Here is a 21,392-nt window from a genome sequence, read left to right as displayed (position 1 = left end):
GGTGAAGTGCTAATAGTGGGACATCTTTGTAGTACTAGTGGACGCCGACCTTGTCCAGCCAAGATAGATGCAATACGAAGAATGAAAGAGATATGCATTAATGTTACAGAGCTGAGGAGATTTCTTGGTGCATGTGTCTTTTATGTTATATGGATCCCGCATTATGCACATGTAGCAGATCCTCTTTATCAACTTTTGAGGAAAAATCAAAAATTTTTGTGGAGTGCAGCACATACTAAAGCTATGCGGAAGCTGAAATATCTGCTTCAATCATCACCTACTCTAAGGAAGGTAGATTATGAGTGTGGCAGGCCTGTGATTGTTACAGTTGATACTAGTCCTACTGGGATAGGATGGGCAGTAGGGCAAGATGATGAGGATGATCACAGGTATGTAATCAGATTTGGAGCAAAGATATTAAGCATTCGACAACGAAAATATCCGCAGATCAAGAGAGAGTTATGGGGAATAGTCACTGCTCTAAAATGTGAAAAAGAATATCTTATTGGGGCATCTGTACTTGTGGAAACTGATTGCTTGCCACTCCTTGGGATGATAGCAAGCTGCACCACTCCAGATATTGCTATGCTTAGGTGGATTGCCTATATCAAGTCACTAAATCCTGAGTTTGAGCATATTGCAGGAAAAGATAATCCAGTTGCAGATATGCTATCAAGAGCCAGGTATGAAGATGAAAAAGAGATGATTAGTGACATTGATGATGTAGGTACAAAGTTCTACACTACTGCATATGCAAAGGGGGACCATACTTGCCTATCAAATGCACTTGAGTCTTTTACTGAGAAAATGTATGAAGGAGATTGGTTGCTTATTGGTCAATACTTGAGTACTCTAACAAGACAGGAAAATTGGTCTGACTCAGAATTTAAGAGGATCCGCAGAAAAGCATATGGGTATTTTCTAAAGGATGGGTACCTGTGGAAGCATCCTAAGCAGAGGAATGCTATGCCACAGAGAGTCATGTGTGACAAAGAGACTCAAGGGAAGCTCATGAAAGAATTCCATGAGAGTCTCTGGGCTGGACATCGAAGTGTGTGGGCCACCTTTACCAAAATAAAGGAAAGATATTGGTGGAAAGGAATGTACAAGGATATTTCCCAATATGTGAAAACATGCATGGTATGTCAAATGTACTCAAATGTGCGGCATCGTGATGGCTTGCAACCAACCTACCCACCTGCCATGCACTACAAATGGGTAGTGGATCTAGTTACAATGCCTTTGGGAATTTGGCAGATGCGGTACATAGCACTTGCAAGAGAAGATTTGACAAATCAGGTAGAGGGGCGTGCTCTTAGAACAAAGAGTACGGAAACAGTATGCAAATTTCTCTTGGAAGATGTGATTTGCCGGTATGGTTGTGTTGGGAAAATAACAGCTAATAGGGGTGAGCTAGATGTTGAAGAAGCAAGGGAATTCTTCTCTAGAATTGGCATCAAACTGTCCCTAACATGTGCTTACAATCCTGAGGGCAATGGTAAAAGTGAGCGAGGACATCCTCCAATCATTAAAGCTTTGGCTAAGGCATGCAGAGAAAGAATGCGAGAGTGGCCAAGGCTACTACCATATGCTTTGTGGGCTGACCGTACAACTCATAGCTCAGTGACAGGATATATGCCTGCAGAATTAATGTATGGTCAGAAGCCAGTAATGCCAGTTGAAGAAGTAGTTCCAACTTGGAATGTATTACCCTGGGTGGAAGGATTGAACAGGGAAGACCTCCTTGCATTGCGAATAAGGCAGCTGGAGAGGAGGCCTGAAGATGTAGAGCTTGCTAAAGCTTGTTTGAAAGATGCAAGGTTGAAAAATAAAGAAAGATTTGATAGAAGACACAGACTCCGGCCAAAACCTATTGAAGAAGGTGATTGGGTCCTAATGTATGATAGTAGCCTTGAAAACCAATTCACTGTTCAAAGAAAATTTGCAAAAAGATGGTTTGGCCCTTACATTGTCAAGCATGTGCATGGAAATGCCACGTATACCCTGTGTGAGCTTGATGGAACATAGATAAAAAATCTTGTGGCAGGCAAAAGGATCAAGATGTTTAAAAGAAGGCTTGACAGTGATCCTTTTGATTCACAGGGAACTCAGGATGAGAGGCTTGATAGTGATAACATGGATATGGCTGAAGAGGAAGAGGATGATTTCCCTAATAATGTAGAAGATGAAGACGACATCCAGATATATGTGGTCTTGATGATGATTTGGCACATACCAGAGGATGTGCAGGTTTAGAAGGGGTGGATGTCGTGCCATGGCACGTCTATGGTGTGAAACCATGCATATGAGACTATCAAATGCAAATCTAGATGCATGGAATTAAGTGCTATGACGAGTCATTATATGATGCCCATGTACATATGTTCATATTGTAAATGAGGTTCAATAAGACGAGCCGAGGCTGAGTCGGGTCTCGAAGCTTCTGTACATGAGTGTGGTGTGAATTATGGAGCCTTATGCTTATGGTAGACCTTGCAGTAGGGAACACCCTTCTCAACATGTATGGAAATGTGAGAGCATATATGATATAAGGATTGGTTTTGAAGAATACCCTTTGGAGATATCGTGTCTTGGAATGCCATGATTTCAGTTCTTACTCGGAATGAGCAAAACAAGAAGAACTTTAATAAGATACTGCACACATTCAAAGTCTTTGTGTGTCCTCATAAGCAGAATGATCCCTTCAATAATATCTTCATGCCCATGGATGGTGAATCTAGTGGCAACTATGCTAGTGAGAACTATTTCAAGATGGCTCTTGTGAGTAAGGTGGTGGTGGTGGTTCTGCTGTTACTCAGACTTCATGGGTAAGTGGGAAGCACTCAATTATGTACATGGTCTGCGTGGCTATGTAAATGATGGTATGGGTGGCTCGTCAAAGAGCTATGTGAATGATGTAAATGGCTACCCATGTGCATGATGTGTAGTAGCTTCTCTATGGTATCGATGAGCCGAGTCAATGATTACCTCTTATGGGAGTGCAAGCATGATGCATGCTTTAGTAGGCTTATGATATGAATATGATATTTGATGCTGCTTTGGTCCAAGCATATACATATGAGGAGTAGATATATCATGTGTATAGAAGGTAGTAAAGACGGCAGCTTGCGTGGCAGTAACCAAAAGAGATATCCGAAATTAATGCAAAAAAAAAGATGGCGCAAGTGTTTCTGAAACTTGGGAAATACGAAAATTCAGCTGCAAAAGGTGGGGGAGCGCCCGAATCCCTTGCAGGAAGGAAAGAAAAACCAGAGAAGGAGCGCATATCGTAGTGGTGTGCAGAAAATGAGAACCAGGAGCGCCATCTAACCAGTGATTTCAAAATCAAAAAGGAGACTACTGTTTATAGCTTCTTGGGGTTAGAATTAAAGAGGGTATTGAGTACTATCAAAGGAGATGATTTTCAGAACATACGTATTCTCTTCCTTGCGCAGTCAACAGCGAAGCAGCCGTATAGGAATTAGCGAAAATCAAAGAAAAATTCACTTTGTTTTACTTTCAGATAAGTGATTTTAATTTTTGTTCATTATTACTTACGATTTGGAAAATCGTATAGCTTATAAAACCTTTAAGGTTTTGGAGAATGAGAAGGTAAAGCGGCTTTTAGCTTTTTGGTCCGGCTCAGTCTCCTCTTGCCAGTGGTGCCCTTGGCTCACGATCAACCTTGTTTGATTTTTTTGCTTTTTCCTACTTTTTGACCAAAACTGATGCTTTTTCTTAATCAAACCTTATGGACCTTGTCCCCATGTCTTCTTCCACCTGTCTGGTGTCCGTGCATGGGTTTCATCATGTGAAATAGAGCTAGGAGGGCCAAATAGTTACAGTAACTCTTAAGCCAAGGTGAAAGGTCAAGTAATTTGTAAAATTTGGGGCTTTTTGATAATTTTTGCTTAATTGCAAAATTGAAGTTGCAGGATACACAAAATTTGGGAGTTTTTGGATATTTGTGCAATTAACGCACATTACAGCATACAAAAATTTGGGGCTTTTCTAGAAGCAAAAGACTTACAGATTTGCATCATTCTAATGAAGCAAATACACCATTCATGGTGGGGGCCCTACAGAGGGTATTCGAGACCCAATATTGTGTCCGACTTAGACATAGGGACACCTTCTTGAGAGAGCTTCGGCCCCAGTCACCCCACCCCCTCCCTCGCCAGCCAACCATCACCAGTTTCTTCCGGACCCAGGAGGTGGAGGACATCGACATAGTGGATCTTGTGGACCCTCCACGAGCTGCTCTGGACTTACCTCACCCGAGAGGAGTTACCTTGGATCGAGCCTTTGCACTCCAGTGTGCCCGACGCCTTCGCCACCCCCCCCCCCCGGTCAGCCACGATCACCTCATCAGCTCCAGATCCAAGACATACTCCACTGCCATCGAGCTACCTTTCCACATGACATAGCTGAGGGAGACCTCTCGGCCATACTCAGGCTGCTAGTCGGCATTGCAAAACAAGCCAACAACAACAAGAGAAGCATACGACTAGATAAATACCAGTCGGCCAGCAAGACATTAGTCAGCCAGCAAAGAGAAGCAAGTCAGCCACAAAAACAAGTCGGCCAGCTCATACAATCCCCCTACTCCTAGCAAAACTAGAAAAAAACCATGGACAATGGAAAAAAATGGAGAAACTCCTACACGGGCGAGCATACCCACAACAATGGCCCTCACTCCCTACTGAGTAATATAGTACAGAAAGGAGATGACTGCTAACACCCCCTCTCAGATCCTAGATGTGGAACCAACCCCAATGAGTTGGGAGTGCTGACAGAGCATCTGCTGAGGTAGGGGCTTCGTGAAGAGGTCCGCCGCATTGTCCTCCGTCGAACAAAAGATAAGTCCAAAATCTTCTCATGAACAAAGTGATATTGTATCTCTATGTGCTTGGTCCGGGCATGGAAGACCGGGTTCCGAGCAATAGCTATACAGCTCTGGTTGTGGCACTGGATGACCGTGGGTTCCTTCAGTGGAGACCCAATCTCACCAAGTAACCTCCGCAGCCACACCACCTCGCAAGCAGCACCACAAGCAGCCCAGTACGTTGCCTCAATAAAAGACAAGGCAATAGTTGGCTGTCTCTTGCTGCTCCAAGAAATCGCTCCTGAACCAAGGGTAAAGCCGTATCTTGAACTCATGGTTCCTCTCGATTTGCATGTGGCTTCATCGTCTTAGGCATGTGCTCTTCCTCAACCATTAGTGGATGTACCTAGACATTTAGGATACCTGCATTTTCTTCATAGGCATCCTCAATACGAGCCAAGTGCGAAGGTATTTTTTTGCTCGCTGAAGCTCCCGCCTTCACCCCTGCGCTGCTCACCCATTGCCTTCCCTCCCTCGCGTCCCCTTTCCTTCCTCCCCCCGCCTGCCATCGCTTCTGTGCCTCCCCCCTTCTTCTCGCCGTTGCGCCCCCCCTTTGTTCTCGCCCGCTTGCGCCCCCCCCTTCCTCGCTGCTGCGCCTCCCCCCTCCTCGCCCCTCTTCGCCTGTTCGCCCCCCCCCTATCCGCCTATTCGCGCCTCCCTTTTCAGCAGCGCCCCGCCCCCCCTCCCTTTCGCGTTGCTGCCGCCGCCCCCCCCCAAGGGCTTCTCCTTCGATTTTTCGTCCCCTCCCTCCTCTTTCGTGCTGTTTTTCACCCCCAGGGGGTTTTGTTTTTTTCCTTTTCATCCGGTCTTCCGCCTCTTTGTGTGCAGCCCGTTTCTTGCAGGATTTCCGCTTTCGCCTCGCCTTCGCCTGAGCTTCAGACTCTGATGGAGACTCCTCCCGCCTCGCCTCAGAGGGACTCATCCGCAGCCCCCTCGCCCGCCCCCGAGGACATCCCCATCAGGCTTTCTCTTTCGCCGGAAGAGGAAGCGAGACTCACCGCAGAGGTGGAACGCCTCCAGGCTCATTCCACCATCTGTCGTATAGTCGGCACTCGCCCCAGCAGAGGGGAGATCAGGGATCTTCTTCAGGCTCGCCTTCTTGCAGATGTGGGCAAGATCCTTGATGTACAGCTCCTGGGCCGGGGACATTATCAGATCGAGTTCGAGGCCGCCCAGAGCGTTGCCAAGGTCCTTGCCATGAGTCCTCTGGACATCAGGGGTGCTCGGGCTTTCTTCAGACCTTGGCAGCATGGATTTGACCCAGCAACGACGGAGCAGGGAGAGCGCCTCTTCCATATTACAGTTTGTTTCCCTGGTCTCCGCTGGGAGTATCTTCCGCTCCTCTCCAGGCTCGGAGCATTGGTGGGCTCGGTACTAGAGACGGGCCCCTCAGCAGCTTCAGTGGTGGCCAGAGCAGCTGGGCTACCTTCGGTCAGAGTGTTGGTGTCTGACATCTCCTCCCTTCCTAAGGTCATTCAGCTACCTAGGATAGGGGGGGGGGTGGATAGATCAGAGAGTGGAGTTCTCGGGGCTCCCGAACCAGTGCTTCATTTGCAGGCAGGTCGGTCATCTGGCCAAGGCCTGCCCTCGCAGGAGACCTCGACCCTCACCACAGCAGCAGGCTACTGATGGCCCGCCCACAGATTCGGCTCGGCAGGCTGCCTCCGGGACACCTGCTCAGGCCACAGAGACCTCGGAGTGGCAGCCTGGACAGGGGCGCTGCCGAGGGAGACAGCCACAGCAGCACGCCCAGAGACCGCTGCAGCAGCAGCCACAGTATCAGCCTCACTGGGTTCCCGTGAGGAACAGCTTTGCTCCCCTTCAGGAGGAGACCCCTGCAGCGACTGAGGACCAGGAGATGCCAGCACCCCCCCCCCACCCCCGTCCCCTCCCACCGCCTCGCTTCCACCTTCGCCTCCTCCCGTCTCCGCTCCGGTTTCGGCAGCGGCTCCCTCTCCACCTCCCTCGCCTCCCCCTCCTCCCCCTCCGCCCACCTCACCTTCCCGGGAGGCCCTGGCAGTTCCCTGGCGCTCACCTGCAGTCCGGAGAGCGCTGAGCACTGACCTCGCTCGAGCATCACAGAGGAGACCTATGCCGATTAGGGCCTCACGGATTTCATCTATCCGGAGTCGGCTGAGTCGCCTTGGTATTAGACAGCGCTCGGAGGCTTTTGATTACACCTTCACACGGCTTTTTGGAGCAGAGGGGCCCCATGAGCCAGCACCCATCCGAGTTCATGTAGTGATACCTCCGGCCCGCGGGGAGGAGGCACTAGACTCAGCGGTGGCCTTCTCGTTCCCTCTATGTGGACCTTGTGAACGGGAGTGGACTCTAGAGCTCGCTCTCAGCACTTTGAAGACTCAGGCAGTTGAGTTTTCTCATCACATGAGCGATCTGGAGGTGACAGATGTGATAGGCCGACTTTGGGAGTTGGCTCATTTTTTCTTGGATCCCGGGAGTGTGGATACCTCAGGGATTCGGCATTTGGTCGTGCGCATAGTGGCAGACTTGGCACGCGACCCTGGATATGTGAGTATACACGAGGTTGCTCTGTCAGAGCAGGAGGTAGTCGCCATGGGCCACAGCCACTGGCGCCTGATCCGGGATTCTTGCAGTACACCGGGTGGGCAGATTCGCAGCCGTTCGGATGGGGACTACTCTCCATCCAAGCCGCTTGCGAAGGCCCGCCGTACGGCTGAGACAGCATCCACCTCAGCAGGGCATCCATGAGGATCATCTCATGGAATGTACATGGCCTTGGCGGAGCACACTTTATACGCTATCGAGGTTGCTTGAGGCAGGAGCTTCAGAGATGCTTGGTTGGTGGCAGCATTGATATTTTGAAGATGCAGGAGCACCACTTGGGTGAGAGCAGGATCCGGAGATATGGTTCGGTGATGCCTGGTAGATGGGACACTTTTTGGTCTGCAGGGTTTGGTCCTTTGGGTGGACAGGGAGGAGTATGCATGGTTATTGCAGATGTATGGCGGCGGCAGGCCATTGTGGATCGAGGGATCATTGTGCCTGGTAGAGCACAGTATGTCATTCTGAGGATGCATGATGAGCTATTGGGTGTGCTCAACATCCATGCGCCCAATCATGCTAGTGCCAGAGCAGAGTTCTGGACTCAGGTTACAGATGCATTGCCAGAGGCCGCACATTGGTGTGTTGGGGGAGACTTCAACATGCTTGAGGACCCGGCAGATAGGGTGGGAGGCAGTCATGTTACAGTGCACGGCACGGAGCTTGCAGCTTGGGACCGGTTTTGCATGTCACTGAGGATCACTGATGCATGGCAGCATGGGGCTTTCTCCCGATCTCAGGACAGTCTTAGTTTCTCTCGGTCGGATCGCCGGCGGCAGGGAGGGACTAATCTATCACGGATTGATCGCTTCTATGTGGGCGACTGGTTAGGGGAGCGAGGGGGCTCCGTCGGCATTCTCGCTGGCACCTCATTTTCAGATCATGCGCCAGTTATATTGACATTGGAGGAGGGGACACGGGAGCCCAGCTTGCAGTTGAGGATCCCAGAGAGGGTACTTACAGATCCTAGTCTCGCTGAGGACATTGAGAGGATCTGGCATGATAGTCAGTGCTCTGACCAGGATGCAGCGGGCCAGTGTGCCCAGGGACTCATTGGTAGACCGGATGGATCGGTAGCTACTGAGCTCGGGGAGATCAGAGCCATTGCTACTGCATTTTATAGAGACCTGCTTTCAGCGGAGCCAGCCACTGAGGATCGAGATGTTTGCAGACAGACTGTGTGGGCCCATGTGCAAAGGAGGGTCACAGACCATATGCGTACAGTTCTAGGTGCGCCTCTGTCAGAGATTGAGCTTGCCGAGGCCTTGAGGGTCCTGCCGTGACATAGTTGCCCAGGGGAGGACGGACTGACGCCGGCCTTTTTTATGCGCTATTGGGACCTTTTGGGACCAGGCCTCCGCAGGGGCTTTCAGCATGTTTTGGACACTGGGGTGATGCCGCAGAGCTTTTCAGAGGGCTTGATCTATCTTATCCCCAAGGGGGAGGGAGTATCAGATGACATTCGGCATTGGAGGCCTATTACGATCCTCAATACGGTCTACAAGGTCTTAGCAAAGGCCTTGAGTTTGAGGATCCAGCCCTTCCTGGGGGAGTTGATTCATGCTACTCAGACAGGATTTGTCAAGGAGCGCAGTATCCTTGACAACATCTTTACTTTCTGGGAGGCGACGGCCCGAGCTAGATTTCTTGGCGAGGACTTGGTCGTGATGCTTCTCGATTTTGAGAAGGCATACGATAGAGTTGATTGGGGTTTCTTAGAGGGCACTATGCTTCGCCTCGGCTTTGAGCCAGGATGGATCAGAGGGGTGGCAGCTCTGTATTCCACAGCTCGCAGCCAGGTGCTGATTGCAGGAGGACGGGGGCCGAGTTTTGAGCTGACCAGATCAGTCCGTCAGGGGTGTCCTCTCGCCCCTTTCCTTTTTCTCTTCTTTGCGGAGGCTATGAGTATGTATTTGACGGCAGAAGAGGTTCGTTTGAGAGGACTGCAGCTCCCAGTCCGGGGGGAGGACCTGCTTGATGCTGAGTTTGCAGACGACACGGGCTTATTTTTGCATGGCCATGAGGCCAATCTTATTCGGGCTGAGTAGTCGCTCCAGGTTTTTAGTGCAGCTTCGGGAGCACTGATCAATTGGCGCAAGACAGTGGCCTTTTGGATCAGTAGTGCTCCCACTCCGGCATGGAGCCCAGACCCCGGTTTTAGATGGATTCCTCCAGGCACAGCAGTGCGGTATTTGGGATGCCAGATTGGCCTAGATTTGTCACCAGAGCAGCAGATTGCCCCGCTTCTTCTGAGCATTCGGAAGAAGCTATTGTATTGGAGTACAGCTCGACTATCCTTGGCTGAGAGGGTGGTGGTGGCAAATCAGGTGCTATTAGCGACCATGTGGTACATTACGTCTTGCTGGATTTTCTCGAGCTCTTGCATCAGCCAGGTACAGAGGCTGATCAGGAACTTTCTGTGGTCCGGGAGGGACGGTCAGCCAGCTCGGGCAAAGGTTGCATGGGCAGTTATTACACTTCCGCTGGCTCAGGGCGGTTTGGGCATTATAGATCCAGTCGATCAGAGTAGAGCCTTATTGGGGAAGCTTATTGTTCGGGGGTTGCTTCCAGGCGCTGAGCCTTGGAAAGAGCTCCTCTTGCAGCGACTGCAGGCTCGGGCGCCCCCAGCAGGGGGTACTTGGGCACCAGAGATTCGCTGGATCTTCATAGAGATGAGGAGGACAGGCCTCAGTAGAGGATGGGAGGACAGATTTGCTTTGAGTATCCTGAGAGCTTGGGAGCTGCTGAGACCGGGGCTCTATCAGCGGCCTCCTTCTTGTGTTGAAGAGCGGGCCAGACAGCCGCTCATCTGGAGCCCAGCAGTTCGCACGGAGCAGGGTCATATGCTGGGTTCTCGGCCTCGTCTAGCCTGGGGACCTTTAGCGGCAGGCCCAGCTCGTAGCTTTGGAGACTGGCAGGCTTTCTGCAGTCTACCAGAGGAGATCCAGGTGGAGAGGCTGAGTCACTTCAGAGGGGGGTTGATTATGAGGGATGATATACAGGAGGCACTCACAGAGGAGTGGTTCACGCCTCTCGAGCCAGTGGCCCCACGGTGGATGGGAGCCTTTACACAGTTGGAGATCCTGATTGCTGTCAGAGCTAGCACTGAGGATGGCAGATGCCTCTACTATGAGATTCAGGATGAGGGCAGACTCCAGAGAGTGGAGGTGGAGTCGCCTTTGGTTGCAGAGTGCACCTTTCAGAGGATTCGGGTAGTGGCCGCCGCTTCTCGGAAGTGGCATATTGACCCCGACCCTGCTGATGTGCTCCCGGATTGGCGTATATGGGCATATGCAGCGCGCCCCTTGGCCCGGCTACAGTGGGACCCCGGGGAGTACGAGTGGCATGATCCTTATGCATCCCTTGAGGCCACAGAGATCACCTTTTTCCAGTATACTGTTCGGCTGGGGCGGCATATTTTGACGGCGAGGAGGACGGTTTCTCCAGCGGCAGCGGGGCATTGGCGACTACAGGGACTCTCACAGGAGTTCCTTGAGGATTTCTGGGCTCGGCTCTGGGCTAGTCGGCAGGCCCGCAGGATCTCGGCTTTTCAGTGGCTGGTCGCCCACAGGGGCTCAGCAGTTGGCACTTGGCTTGTTTACAGCGGTCTTCCGGCGGCCTGCGTCCGATGCGGCCACCCTATGGAGACACAGAGACATTGCCTTTGGGACTGCCCTCAGGCACAGCAGATTTGGCTGCGGATGCTGCGTATTCTGGCCCCCCTCTCTCCAGAGGGTATGTTTACGTGGGGTGCCGCTGCTTGGTCGACTTCGTCAGGGCCTGCTATGGGCTATGAGATGGAGCAGGGCAGTCAGGCCATCAGATTTATTAGGGGCCAGCCTCGCCTAGATCCGACACCGGATTTCTCGTCCGCCAGCTGGACACAGGAGAGGGATTTACGATGGGAGCTCCTCAGCAGCCTCACCATCTGGTTCACCTGGAGGGCCCGGTGCTTTACGGCCTTTGAGGGGAGATTGGAGCCACCAGCAGAGACTGTACGGGGGATTTGGCAGGAGTTGATCCACACCCTGCGAGGACAGTACGACCGCATCCGGGGAGACTCGGATGAGGCGATCTTACGGCGCCAGGCCTTTCACACCACTTGGTGCTATGGCCCTTTCTACACCTTACACACGGGATCCCCCCGTTGGCACTACAGGCCACCTGTTTGGCTCTTCCCCCCCCCTATTGTATGATTTAGCCGCTCAGTTCTTTGTACTGATGCTTGTATTTTGCAACACCTAGGGAGAGTCTCCTGGGCTGCCATGATGTATTCGCTGCTCTATCTCTCTTAGGAGCAGGAGAGATCTTTTGTAGCCCTACGGGCGTTTTTATATAACTAATGAAAGGATCTTTTCTCGGAAAAAAAAAAATACGAGCCAAGTGCACGTGCTACATCCCTCGATTGCATATGTAACTCTCAAGCTATGACTCTCATGGCATGATCCATAAATGCTTCGACTTTCTTGGCCTTAAAACGGTCATGGAGTAATGGATCTTGATGGTAGAAGTCCAGTTCTTCTTCTTGTGCATTAAGAAGACCTTGCATACAAGTAAGTTTAGCCCATAATGCTGTGGATTCTCCTTCTTGCACTTTCTCTTTACCACGGGACGGCTGTCCCACATGTTCCTCTTCTTTGCTATGCACAACATGAGTATGCTTTTCCTATAAGGCATTGGAAGCATGCATACCATTTTCCCTATCCCTTGTGTTGGCATCTTCAACATTAATTGTATGGCTGTCCATAATGTTCTAAGTGTAAAGATAGCTTGTGTTTGCGGTGATTGTCTTTTACAGTGGAAGTGAAAGAGAACCGTATGCATTGATACCAATGTAATTCTATTGGAACCATCAATGACTTCACGCCTTGCAAGCGTACCTCATGTAGCCCATGAAGAATGCAATGTATATGGCACTGGTCAAAATGTATGCCAAATGACATCGCCCATTGAAAATGTGCATGTACAACACACGCAATACGGACCGCAATTTTCTCTTGGTGTTGGTATTCCGTGTATTTCTCATGCTACTCAAGCCCCCAAGCATGCACGTGAGAGAGAGTTTCTAGGTGAGAATGCACCAATGTATGTCAACAGGCCAGCCGTGCATTATGCTTACAGGACACATGTTTCTATTCCTGATGCATCTCCTTTTGTTCCCAAAATGATGCCAATCATAAGGGATGTCCCAATGGATGCAGACACAAGAAAAAATGTTGAGATGCAGGATAAAGTATCAAAGTCTCGTGACTTCAAAGCTAGTAACAAATCTGGTAAGTTTGAGACATATCATGGGGAATGTGATGCATCAAAGGCACTTGCTTTTATTGCCCAGTTTGATATTGCCTTCAGCGACGATGAGGATTTCACTCCGAAATCCATGATCCGGCATGTAAGCATGTTCGTGACAAGCGTTGCTGCACATTGGTGGCTTACTCTCCCGAAATCCTATTAGAACATGGGAAGAGTTTAACCAAAGGTTTAATGCACAGTTCTTACCTCCCAACGCATTGAATGAGATAGCAATGAAGTGGGATTAGGTGAAAAAGAATGAAGGAAAAACGGTGAATGCATATGTGCACGAGTTTTGGAAAGTACTTTTGGAGGTGTCTCCATCTATGCATGTTCTAGAGGCGGAAAGGAAAAGAAAGTTTCAATCGGGATTACAACCCGTGTATAAAGTGAGATTGCAAATGTATCCTGGTTACACTTTACAACAACTAATCGCAGCCCCTACTCCCACTGAGCAATTGGAGCTCAAGTTAAACCTATCCCACAAGGTTAATCCCTCATTCCAAGGCAAAGAGAGGATTGTCCCAAACTTGCAAACTAGTAGACAGCCACCAAAAAGGGACCAAAACCAAGCCAAAATGATCCAAAAGCTGAAAATAAGTCTGCTAAGAAGCATACCTACAAAGTGGCAAACTCTAGTCTTACTGCTCAACAGAAAGAGTAGTATATGCGCAGGGAAAATGCTACACTTGTGGAAGCACTGTGCATATCACAAAAGCATGCCCAAACAGAAAGAAGCTAATAATACAAATGCACCGAAGCCCGATATGCATATGGTTCCCAATGTGCACGGAAATACATCACACCATGGCAAAGACAGGGTTGTATGCAAAGCTTGGGGACAGCTTAAGGATCAGCCCGCTTTGTTTATGTTTGACGATTGAGCAACTGAGAACTTTATCTCTTTACAAATGGCAATTACTTTGGGTATTGAAGTAGAGGACATGGGTCAAATAGAAGCAGGGGTTGCCTTTGTTGGTAAAGAAGTGCAGGTTATGCCAATCATTGGCAAGTTGCACATATACATTCAAGGCTATTTGGATCATGAAAACTTTCTTGTAGCACCTTTGAATAGCTATGATGTATTGCTTGGTAAGCCTTGGCACATATGCATTGATCCACACAAGGCTTACAAGACCAACAAGATCACCTTCATGCATAAAGGCTGAGAGCATATAATTGATACTGGCGAAGAGGGTGATACTATCCCCATTGTATCTCATGTACAAATTAAGAAAATAATAAAAAAGAGTTCTTCTACATACTTGATCTTTGTACGGGATCATGTTGAAGAAAATAATGTGCATGTAAACACTCTTAGTAATGATAAGCTGAAATTTTTGCTTTTTGCTGATTAGTTACCAAATGCAGCTAGCTAGTAGATAGTGGTCTCGGCACCATGAGGAGTTGGAGGGTTGAATGATGGTTTATGTTCTTCAAGAACTTGAGTAAGTTTTGATATTTGCCTTGTTTCCACGATGATATTCTGTTGAAACAGCATCGTCATTTGATTTTGGTGAAGAGTTAGAAGATGTTACCATGTACAGGAAGATAGTTGGTAGCTTGATTTACTTAACTATCACTCGACCGGATTTATGTTATGCGGTGGGACTAGTTAGCCAGTTTATGCACAGTTGGATGCTGTCAGGAGAATCATGAGATATGTAAAGAGCATTACCCATTATGGTCTATTTTATGAGCATGGAAAGGTGGTGATGGTTATGGTTACACAGATGTAGATTGGGCAGGAAGTGCTTATGACAGGAGGTCTACTAGTGAGTATGCATATATGTAGCTATGTGGATTGTTTAGACAGGTACAAACTTGATTTCGGAGACAATTGTTTGAGCTAGGTTCTCCTTCACTTCTTTCCAAGAGTGCAAATGTATGAAGACAAGATGAAGATTACATACCTAGCACTAATCCTTGGGATTAGAGTTTAATCTGGTAGGGTTAGGGTACCTTGAGAGTAGGGGAAGAGCAGGCGGATATGGGTGGCTAGGGTTAATTATTAATAAATCCATGTGAACTAGCTATTTATGACTGGATGGTTAGTTATGGCGTCAGCTATCACTACATAAGTGAGGCCATGGGTTATTATTGGTATTGATTGTTATTGGTCTGGGCCTGGACCAGAATAGTCATACTCTTGCCATGGACGCGGCGGATCATGACAGTCTTGCCAAGAGTCTCTCAGGACCTTGTGGTATGGGACGCTAGGGCTCACTGGCTTGGTCTATGGGAGTGGAACCTTAGTCCCTAGCTCGGGGGTGGTTGTGGACGCAACCTACAGTTGGGTGGTGAGTTTTCATGCACCCTTCTAAGTTCTCTGTTGTTTGTACTAACCTTGTTTATGCCTATGTATTAGGTGATCCTTTGGGAGGTGTCCTTATAGTCTCGGACTATACATACTAGAGCTGAGGCACCCCACTAACAGACTATTGAGGCAGCACCCCAAGAGGTGGGATAACTTACATCACTGCCTTCTATGGAACTCATCACAGAGGCCCTGCCTGACTCTTAGCCCATAAGTGATCCACCAAGACAAATAGTGGATGTGGAGAGCCTCTATAGAGTCGTAGATCGCAAGGACCCACTTGGATACCCTCACAATATATCATTGTAGCATTGTACCAGTGGCACTTACAAGGCTGTTGTTTATTTGTTTCTTCTCTCAGCTCTAGTTGGGTTTTTTTTATCATCTTTTTTCCATGATTTTGTCACCTTATGGAAACATTGTAACACTTTTGGTCTCATAGACCCTTTGGTCTTTGTAGACGTTAATAGAACTTTCTTTCTTTCTTACATATATCAGAATAAAGTTAAAACCAACTTGACTAGGTCAAAACTTTTGCAAGACAATTTGACATGTGTATGAAGTAAAGCTTTTTATCGCAATTTGACAACACTTGCAACCTGATTAAGCATCCACTTGAAACCCACAGCAGACGTGCATCCATCCTTAACAGCACTGCTCTTGTAATCCAAGTCGTAGACCTCGTCAAGTTTCCTTGAAATAACCGAAAAATTTTTGTGCCTCTCTCTCCCTGCAAAGATTTCTCCATGAGAGCTGATGTTGGGATGGTTATTAAGGAGGGTTTCGAACCATCCACTTCCTGATCTTTGCATGGATAGGATCACAAAGTAGTGTACAGGTGTGCAAATGCATTCTTCTCTGTCATATTTATTCAAAAGGGGAAAAAAATTAATAAAGACTAGTAGACATAAGCATAAAGGAATTAAAATGGATAACTTTCCAAGGCATGAGATCACCTTTCAAAACTGCTGGGCCGAGGATAATGAAGTTGGAAACCTTCTGTTGAGTTCCTTGAATTCCCAGGACACTGGATTCTTGGAACTGTTTTCTGGGCGTAACCTGTTTGCAAAAGCAAGCTTCCTTGACCCGCAAGTACAAAGCACAAGGAGAGCCCACACAAACCAACAATAGCCAGCATCAAGAGCTTCCATGCAAGGCTTTCGTTCTTGAATGCTTTCCCAAGAAGATCCTGCATATACAAGAAATCAAATGCCTATGTGGGTAGAAGAAGCAGATTTAAAGGATCAGTTCCACTTCATATGAATTTTACGGCACATCGCTTATGCTTGTGCAAATGTCTCTAAGCAATCCATACCAACAGACAAGTCATGAAGGTGGCTTCAACTTAGGCATTCTGTTATTCACAGCAGATTTCACTACCTATTTCATCATGGCCCCAAAACAGCAGCCAGAACAGACTGGTGGTAGATCACAGCAATCCTACTCATAGATGTAGTTCTAAAATAACCTTTGCAACGGCATCTCATGGCAGTCACAAACATCCTCCGTAAACCTCTCAGAGTGAAGGGCCCATGAGACATAAATTGTTCATCTCCTTCGAATACCAAAATGTGTTTTTCCCAGGACCGCAAGTGATACTTGGATTAGACAGTTGTAGATGCTCACCTGAGTGAGGATACTGTGAAGCAAGCTGTAGATGCTCACCTCAGCTGTCACCCGCTTAGTCATAATTCCAGAAATCTGTGGCTATGGGAGATACCCATAGAGATTTACTGGTTATCCACGTTTAGGTGCACACTCGTGGATTGGTTGGGCTCGCCTACATTTGGGTAGATACCCCTGGATTCCCACGTTTTGATAGATACCCATGGAGAGGCATGTTGGGCATATGCATGTGCCGCCACATAGAGATTTCCGGCAGCTGGTTGCATTTACATTAGCATGGTGACAAACACCAGCATGCACGAAGTAAAGAGTGTCCACCTTAGAGCCTCTGGCAACAACCAGTGAGCCCTTACTAATCTTCCACTTTCCACGACCAAATGTGGTAACATAATTAGCATCATCAAGCTGTCCAGTAGAAAGCAGGTTCTTCTTGATCTCAGGCACATGCCTGACATCATGGAGCATAAGCTGTGAGCCATCTGAAAACACAAGCCTCACATCACCTCTGCCAAGAATCTTGCATGCATGGTTGTCACCCAAATAAACTACTCCTTCATTGCCAGCAGTATACCTGACAAACAAGTCTCTGCAACCTGTGACATGAAAGGAGGCACCTGAATCAATGATCCATGAGTGCATACCATGACCATCTCCTGTAAGAAGTGAATGGGCATCAAGTGAAGACGTGAATAGGACTTCATCCTCACTGTCACCTGCATGTGACACATTGACTTCCTAGGTGGTATATATACCACACATGCCCCCCCACTCAGTCTTGTACCGGATTCAGGTGTATATAGCAGAGTTTATACAGCCTTCTCCTTTCTTTCATTTGTCTCATTTCCACTGCCCATTTTGACATGCGAGTGGTAGTTTGTCCCAACAAGCTATTCACCACTTTTACTCAAACAAAATTCCAAAGGTTCATATGCCCCACATGCATATTTGAGAGTTTAAACATTTGAACATTTCCTTACATGTTCTAGTCTTTTAAAAGTTCACAACAGCATGCCATTGCACTTGAACAATTTGGCGTTCACTTGTAACCTTCACATTTCCTAGGCCTTGAAACAAATGCTCACACAAATCATGCAAGCAGTTGCAAGTAAATTCTGCACAGACGCAAGCATTTTGGGAACCCAGGCTTTATAACTCGTAACATGCGGAAGCTTGATGAATAGAATCGGTTCTTCAATGGACAGAATTCAGCAAACTTTCGTGATGAAGATAATGCACAAGATAGAGAGAGATGTGCAGAAATAGAGAGAGAGAGAGAGAGAGAGAGAGAGAGAGAGAGAGAGAGAGAGCGTCTACTAAAGACCCAATGGGCCTATGAGACCAAAGTGATACAATAATGTCCGTGGCATATCTCATCATGGAATGGAAAATAAAACAGAAAGAAAACATATACATAGCTATCTCACTAGGGTGATACAAAACTGTCCATGGAAATTCATCATGGAATACTAAGAACATAGAAACATGAGAGCAACATCAGCTCCGAGTAGATGGTATACCACTCTCCAAAATATCAAGCATGGGGCTAAATAGCCGGTTGGGACACATGAGTGTCAAAGGAATGGAGCAATTGTCTCGTTTTGGTTACTTGCCTTCTCTAAAGTTCTCAAGTTTTCAGTTTTGTGAGCATTGTATATATGGCAGGCAACTCCAGTGCCCCCACAAGAAAGCTCTTGGACAGAAAGATGCTCAGTTAGAGCTTGTGCATACAGATGTATGTGAGATGCCTCAGCTTTCTTTGGGAGGGGCAAAATATTTTCTCTCTTTTATTGATGATGCCACACGCAAGGTGTGGGTTTATCCTCTTTGTTTGAGGAGTGATACATTCTCAGTGTTTCAGAAGTTTGTTGCTCATGTTGAGAATCAAATTGGCAAAACACTGAAGGCTTTGCGTTCCGACAATGGTGGAGAGTATATGTCCAAACAGTTTCAGGACTTTTGTGATGCCAAAGGCATCAAGAGGGAGCTCTCTACTCCTTATGATCCTCCACAAAACGGGACAACAGAGAGGATGAACAGGACCGTTCAGGAGAAGGTCCGTTCTATGTTGTCACATGCTGCGTTACCTCATGGTTTTTGGGCTGAAGCTGTTATGACAGCCGTTCATCTTATAAACAGGTCACCTAACACAAGGCTTGGTGGGAAAGTGCCAGAGGAAGTATGGACAGAGAAGCCTCCGTCCTACAAGCACTTGAGAGTGTTTGGTTGCGTTGCGTACGTGCACATACGCAGGGAAATGCGCACCAAACTTGATCCTAAGTCTCACAAATGCATATTCCTAGGATATGGTGACAGAGGTGAAATGGGGTATAGACTTTGGGATCCAGTGAATAGAAAGATTATACGCAGCAATGATGTCATTTTTGATGAAACATGCATGTATACGGAGCCTGCAAGGCAACAGGAGCCTGGCAGAGTCATCTTTGATGATGATGGACATCATGGACAACAACCAAGGGCTGTAAATCAGCCATTACAGCATCAAAACCAGCCCTTAAATGGTGCTGAAAATGGTCCAAATGGACAGCCAGAGATGGCAGAAAATATCCCTATGGATATCCCACAGATAGAGGAGATACCGGGCATTATCTTTCAACCTTATGGCATGGAACAGGAGCCACCAATAGGTGATATGCAGGCTGGACAGCAACCTGCATTGATGGTCAATGGGTACGGAGGTCCACAAGACCCTCCAGAGCCCCTGACAGGTTTGTTCCAGGGGTTGACTACTTGATGCTTACTGACTGTGGGGAGCCCTCTTGTTATACAGAGGCTTTACAGAGGGCAGACAAGGCTCTTTGGGAGCGTGCTATGAAGTCAGAGATGGATTCTCTGCACAAAAATGGAACATGGAAGTTGGTGCATTTGCCTACAGGCAAGAAGGTTTTGCCATGCAAGTGGGTTTACAGGCTCAAAGTTGCACCTGATGCAAAGCCAAGATACAAAGCCAGGTTAGTGGCTAAGGGCTTCAAGCAGGAATATGGTGTGGACTTTGATGAGATCTTCTCTCCAGTGGTCAAAATGACCACACTTAGAGCTGTATCAGCTTTGGTTGCTCATGATGATCTGGATTTGATTCAGATGGATGTGAAGACTGCTTTTCTTCACGGTGATCTCCATGAGGAGATATATATGCAACAGCCAGAGGGTTATGCAGTAAATGGAAAGGAGAAGCTTGTATGCAAGCTAAAAAAGAGTCTTTATGGGCTCAAACAGGCACCAAGGGAATGGTATCATAAATTTGATACATTCATGAAATCCCAGGATTTTAGGAGGAGTGACATAGATCACTGCTTATACACCAAGAAAGCTTTGGATGGCAGTCTATTGATCCTCATCTTGTATGTTGATGATATGTTGATTGCCGGGAAATCTCGTAAGGAGATGGATGCCTTGAAGAAGAGGCTGCATCAAACCTTTGATATGAAGGATTTGGGTGATGCAAATCACATTTTGGGTATGCGGATACTTCGGGACAGAAATCAGCATGTGTTGTATTTGTCTCAGAAGGAATACATTGGCAAAGTTTTGCACAGGTTCAATATGGACGGGGGGAAGAAGACTAGTACTCCTTTGCCTCCATATGTGAAACTCAGTGCTATGGACAGCCCATAGTCGGATAGTGACAGGGCTGATATGGCCAAGATTCCGTATGCTTCAGCTTGTGGCAGTCTCATGTATGCCATGGTTGCTACTAGGCCGGACATTGCATTTGCAGTGGGAGTGGTTTCTAGATACATGGCCAAACCTGGCAAGAAGCATTGGGAAGCAGTGAAAGGTGTCATGAGATACCTGAAGGGCACACAGGATATGTGCATATGCTTTGGCAAACAGGATGCATTAGTGCATGGTTACACGGATTCAGATTATGCCGGTCATCCAGATAACCGGAAGTCTACTACCGGTTATGTGTTTACATTCACAGGAGGTGCTGTGTCATGGATATTCAGGATGCAGAAGTGCACTGCCTTATCTACTACAGAGGCCGAGTATATTGCAGCCACAGAGGCTTGCAAGGAGGCATTATGGCTATCTCGGTTAGTAGTTGATTTGGGTTATACAGGGGATATTCCATTGTTGCATTGTGACAGTCAGAGTGCCATCCAGTTGGCAAAGAACCCTGTCTTTCATGCAAAGACGAAGCATGTGGATGTGAAGTATCACTTCATCAGAGAGGTGATAGAGAACAAGCAAATTCAGCTTGTTAAGATTCATACGGATGACAACCCGGCTGATCTGTTGACAAAGAGTTTGCCTCCGGAGCGGTTTGCTCATTGCAGACACTTGATGGGCATTGGATGAGGCCAGTTTCAGCCTTGATATGGCCTTGTATATTATCATGTACATGCTGATTTTTCTTTTCCTTCATTTAAGGGCACTTTGCCTTTAAGTGGGAGGTTGTTGGGGTAAAGGCATTATGCCCACCCTTATAGTGTGTACAAGCCCATAAGTTATAGTACATAGTACGCTTAGTACTTTTAATGTACTAAGTGCACTATGTGTACTAGTGCAAATATACATGTGTGATAGGGGAGTCACACACACTTCATGAGTTGACTTATCCCCACAACTCTCTCTCTCTCTCTCTCTTTGTCTCTCACATGAAACCCTAACCCTAATTCTCCCATCAGAGTTACACGCCTACATCTATCTCTCTCTTGTGCTGTTTTC

At 47.6% G+C, this 21,392-nt stretch overlaps 1 protein-coding gene across 2 annotated transcripts in view; it reads right to left on the bottom strand.

Moving 5' to 3' along the window:
• Positions 1-21,392, bottom strand: part of LOC147629035 (uncharacterized) — an 85,971-nt gene that overhangs the window by 38,109 nt on the left and 26,470 nt on the right. For both annotated transcript variants that reach the window (XM_086812252.1, XM_086812253.1), the window contains 2 exons: positions 16,034-16,266; positions 15,677-15,935 (listed from right to left, as the gene is read on the bottom strand). In XM_086812252.1, the coding sequence (XP_086668378.1) occupies positions 15,677-15,935; positions 16,034-16,266 (492 nt within the window). The remainder of the gene's footprint in view (positions 1-15,676; positions 15,936-16,033; positions 16,267-21,392) is intronic.

The sequence above is a fragment of the Cibotium barometz genome, chromosome 18, assembly GCF_041138505.1.
Source record: "Cibotium barometz isolate CiBa-2024 chromosome 18, ASM4113850v1, whole genome shotgun sequence".
Lineage (NCBI taxonomy): Eukaryota > Viridiplantae > Streptophyta > Polypodiopsida > Cyatheales > Cibotiaceae > Cibotium > Cibotium barometz.
The sequence above is the reverse complement of the archived record's forward strand: the minus strand, read 5'-3'. Positions and strand labels throughout refer to the sequence as shown.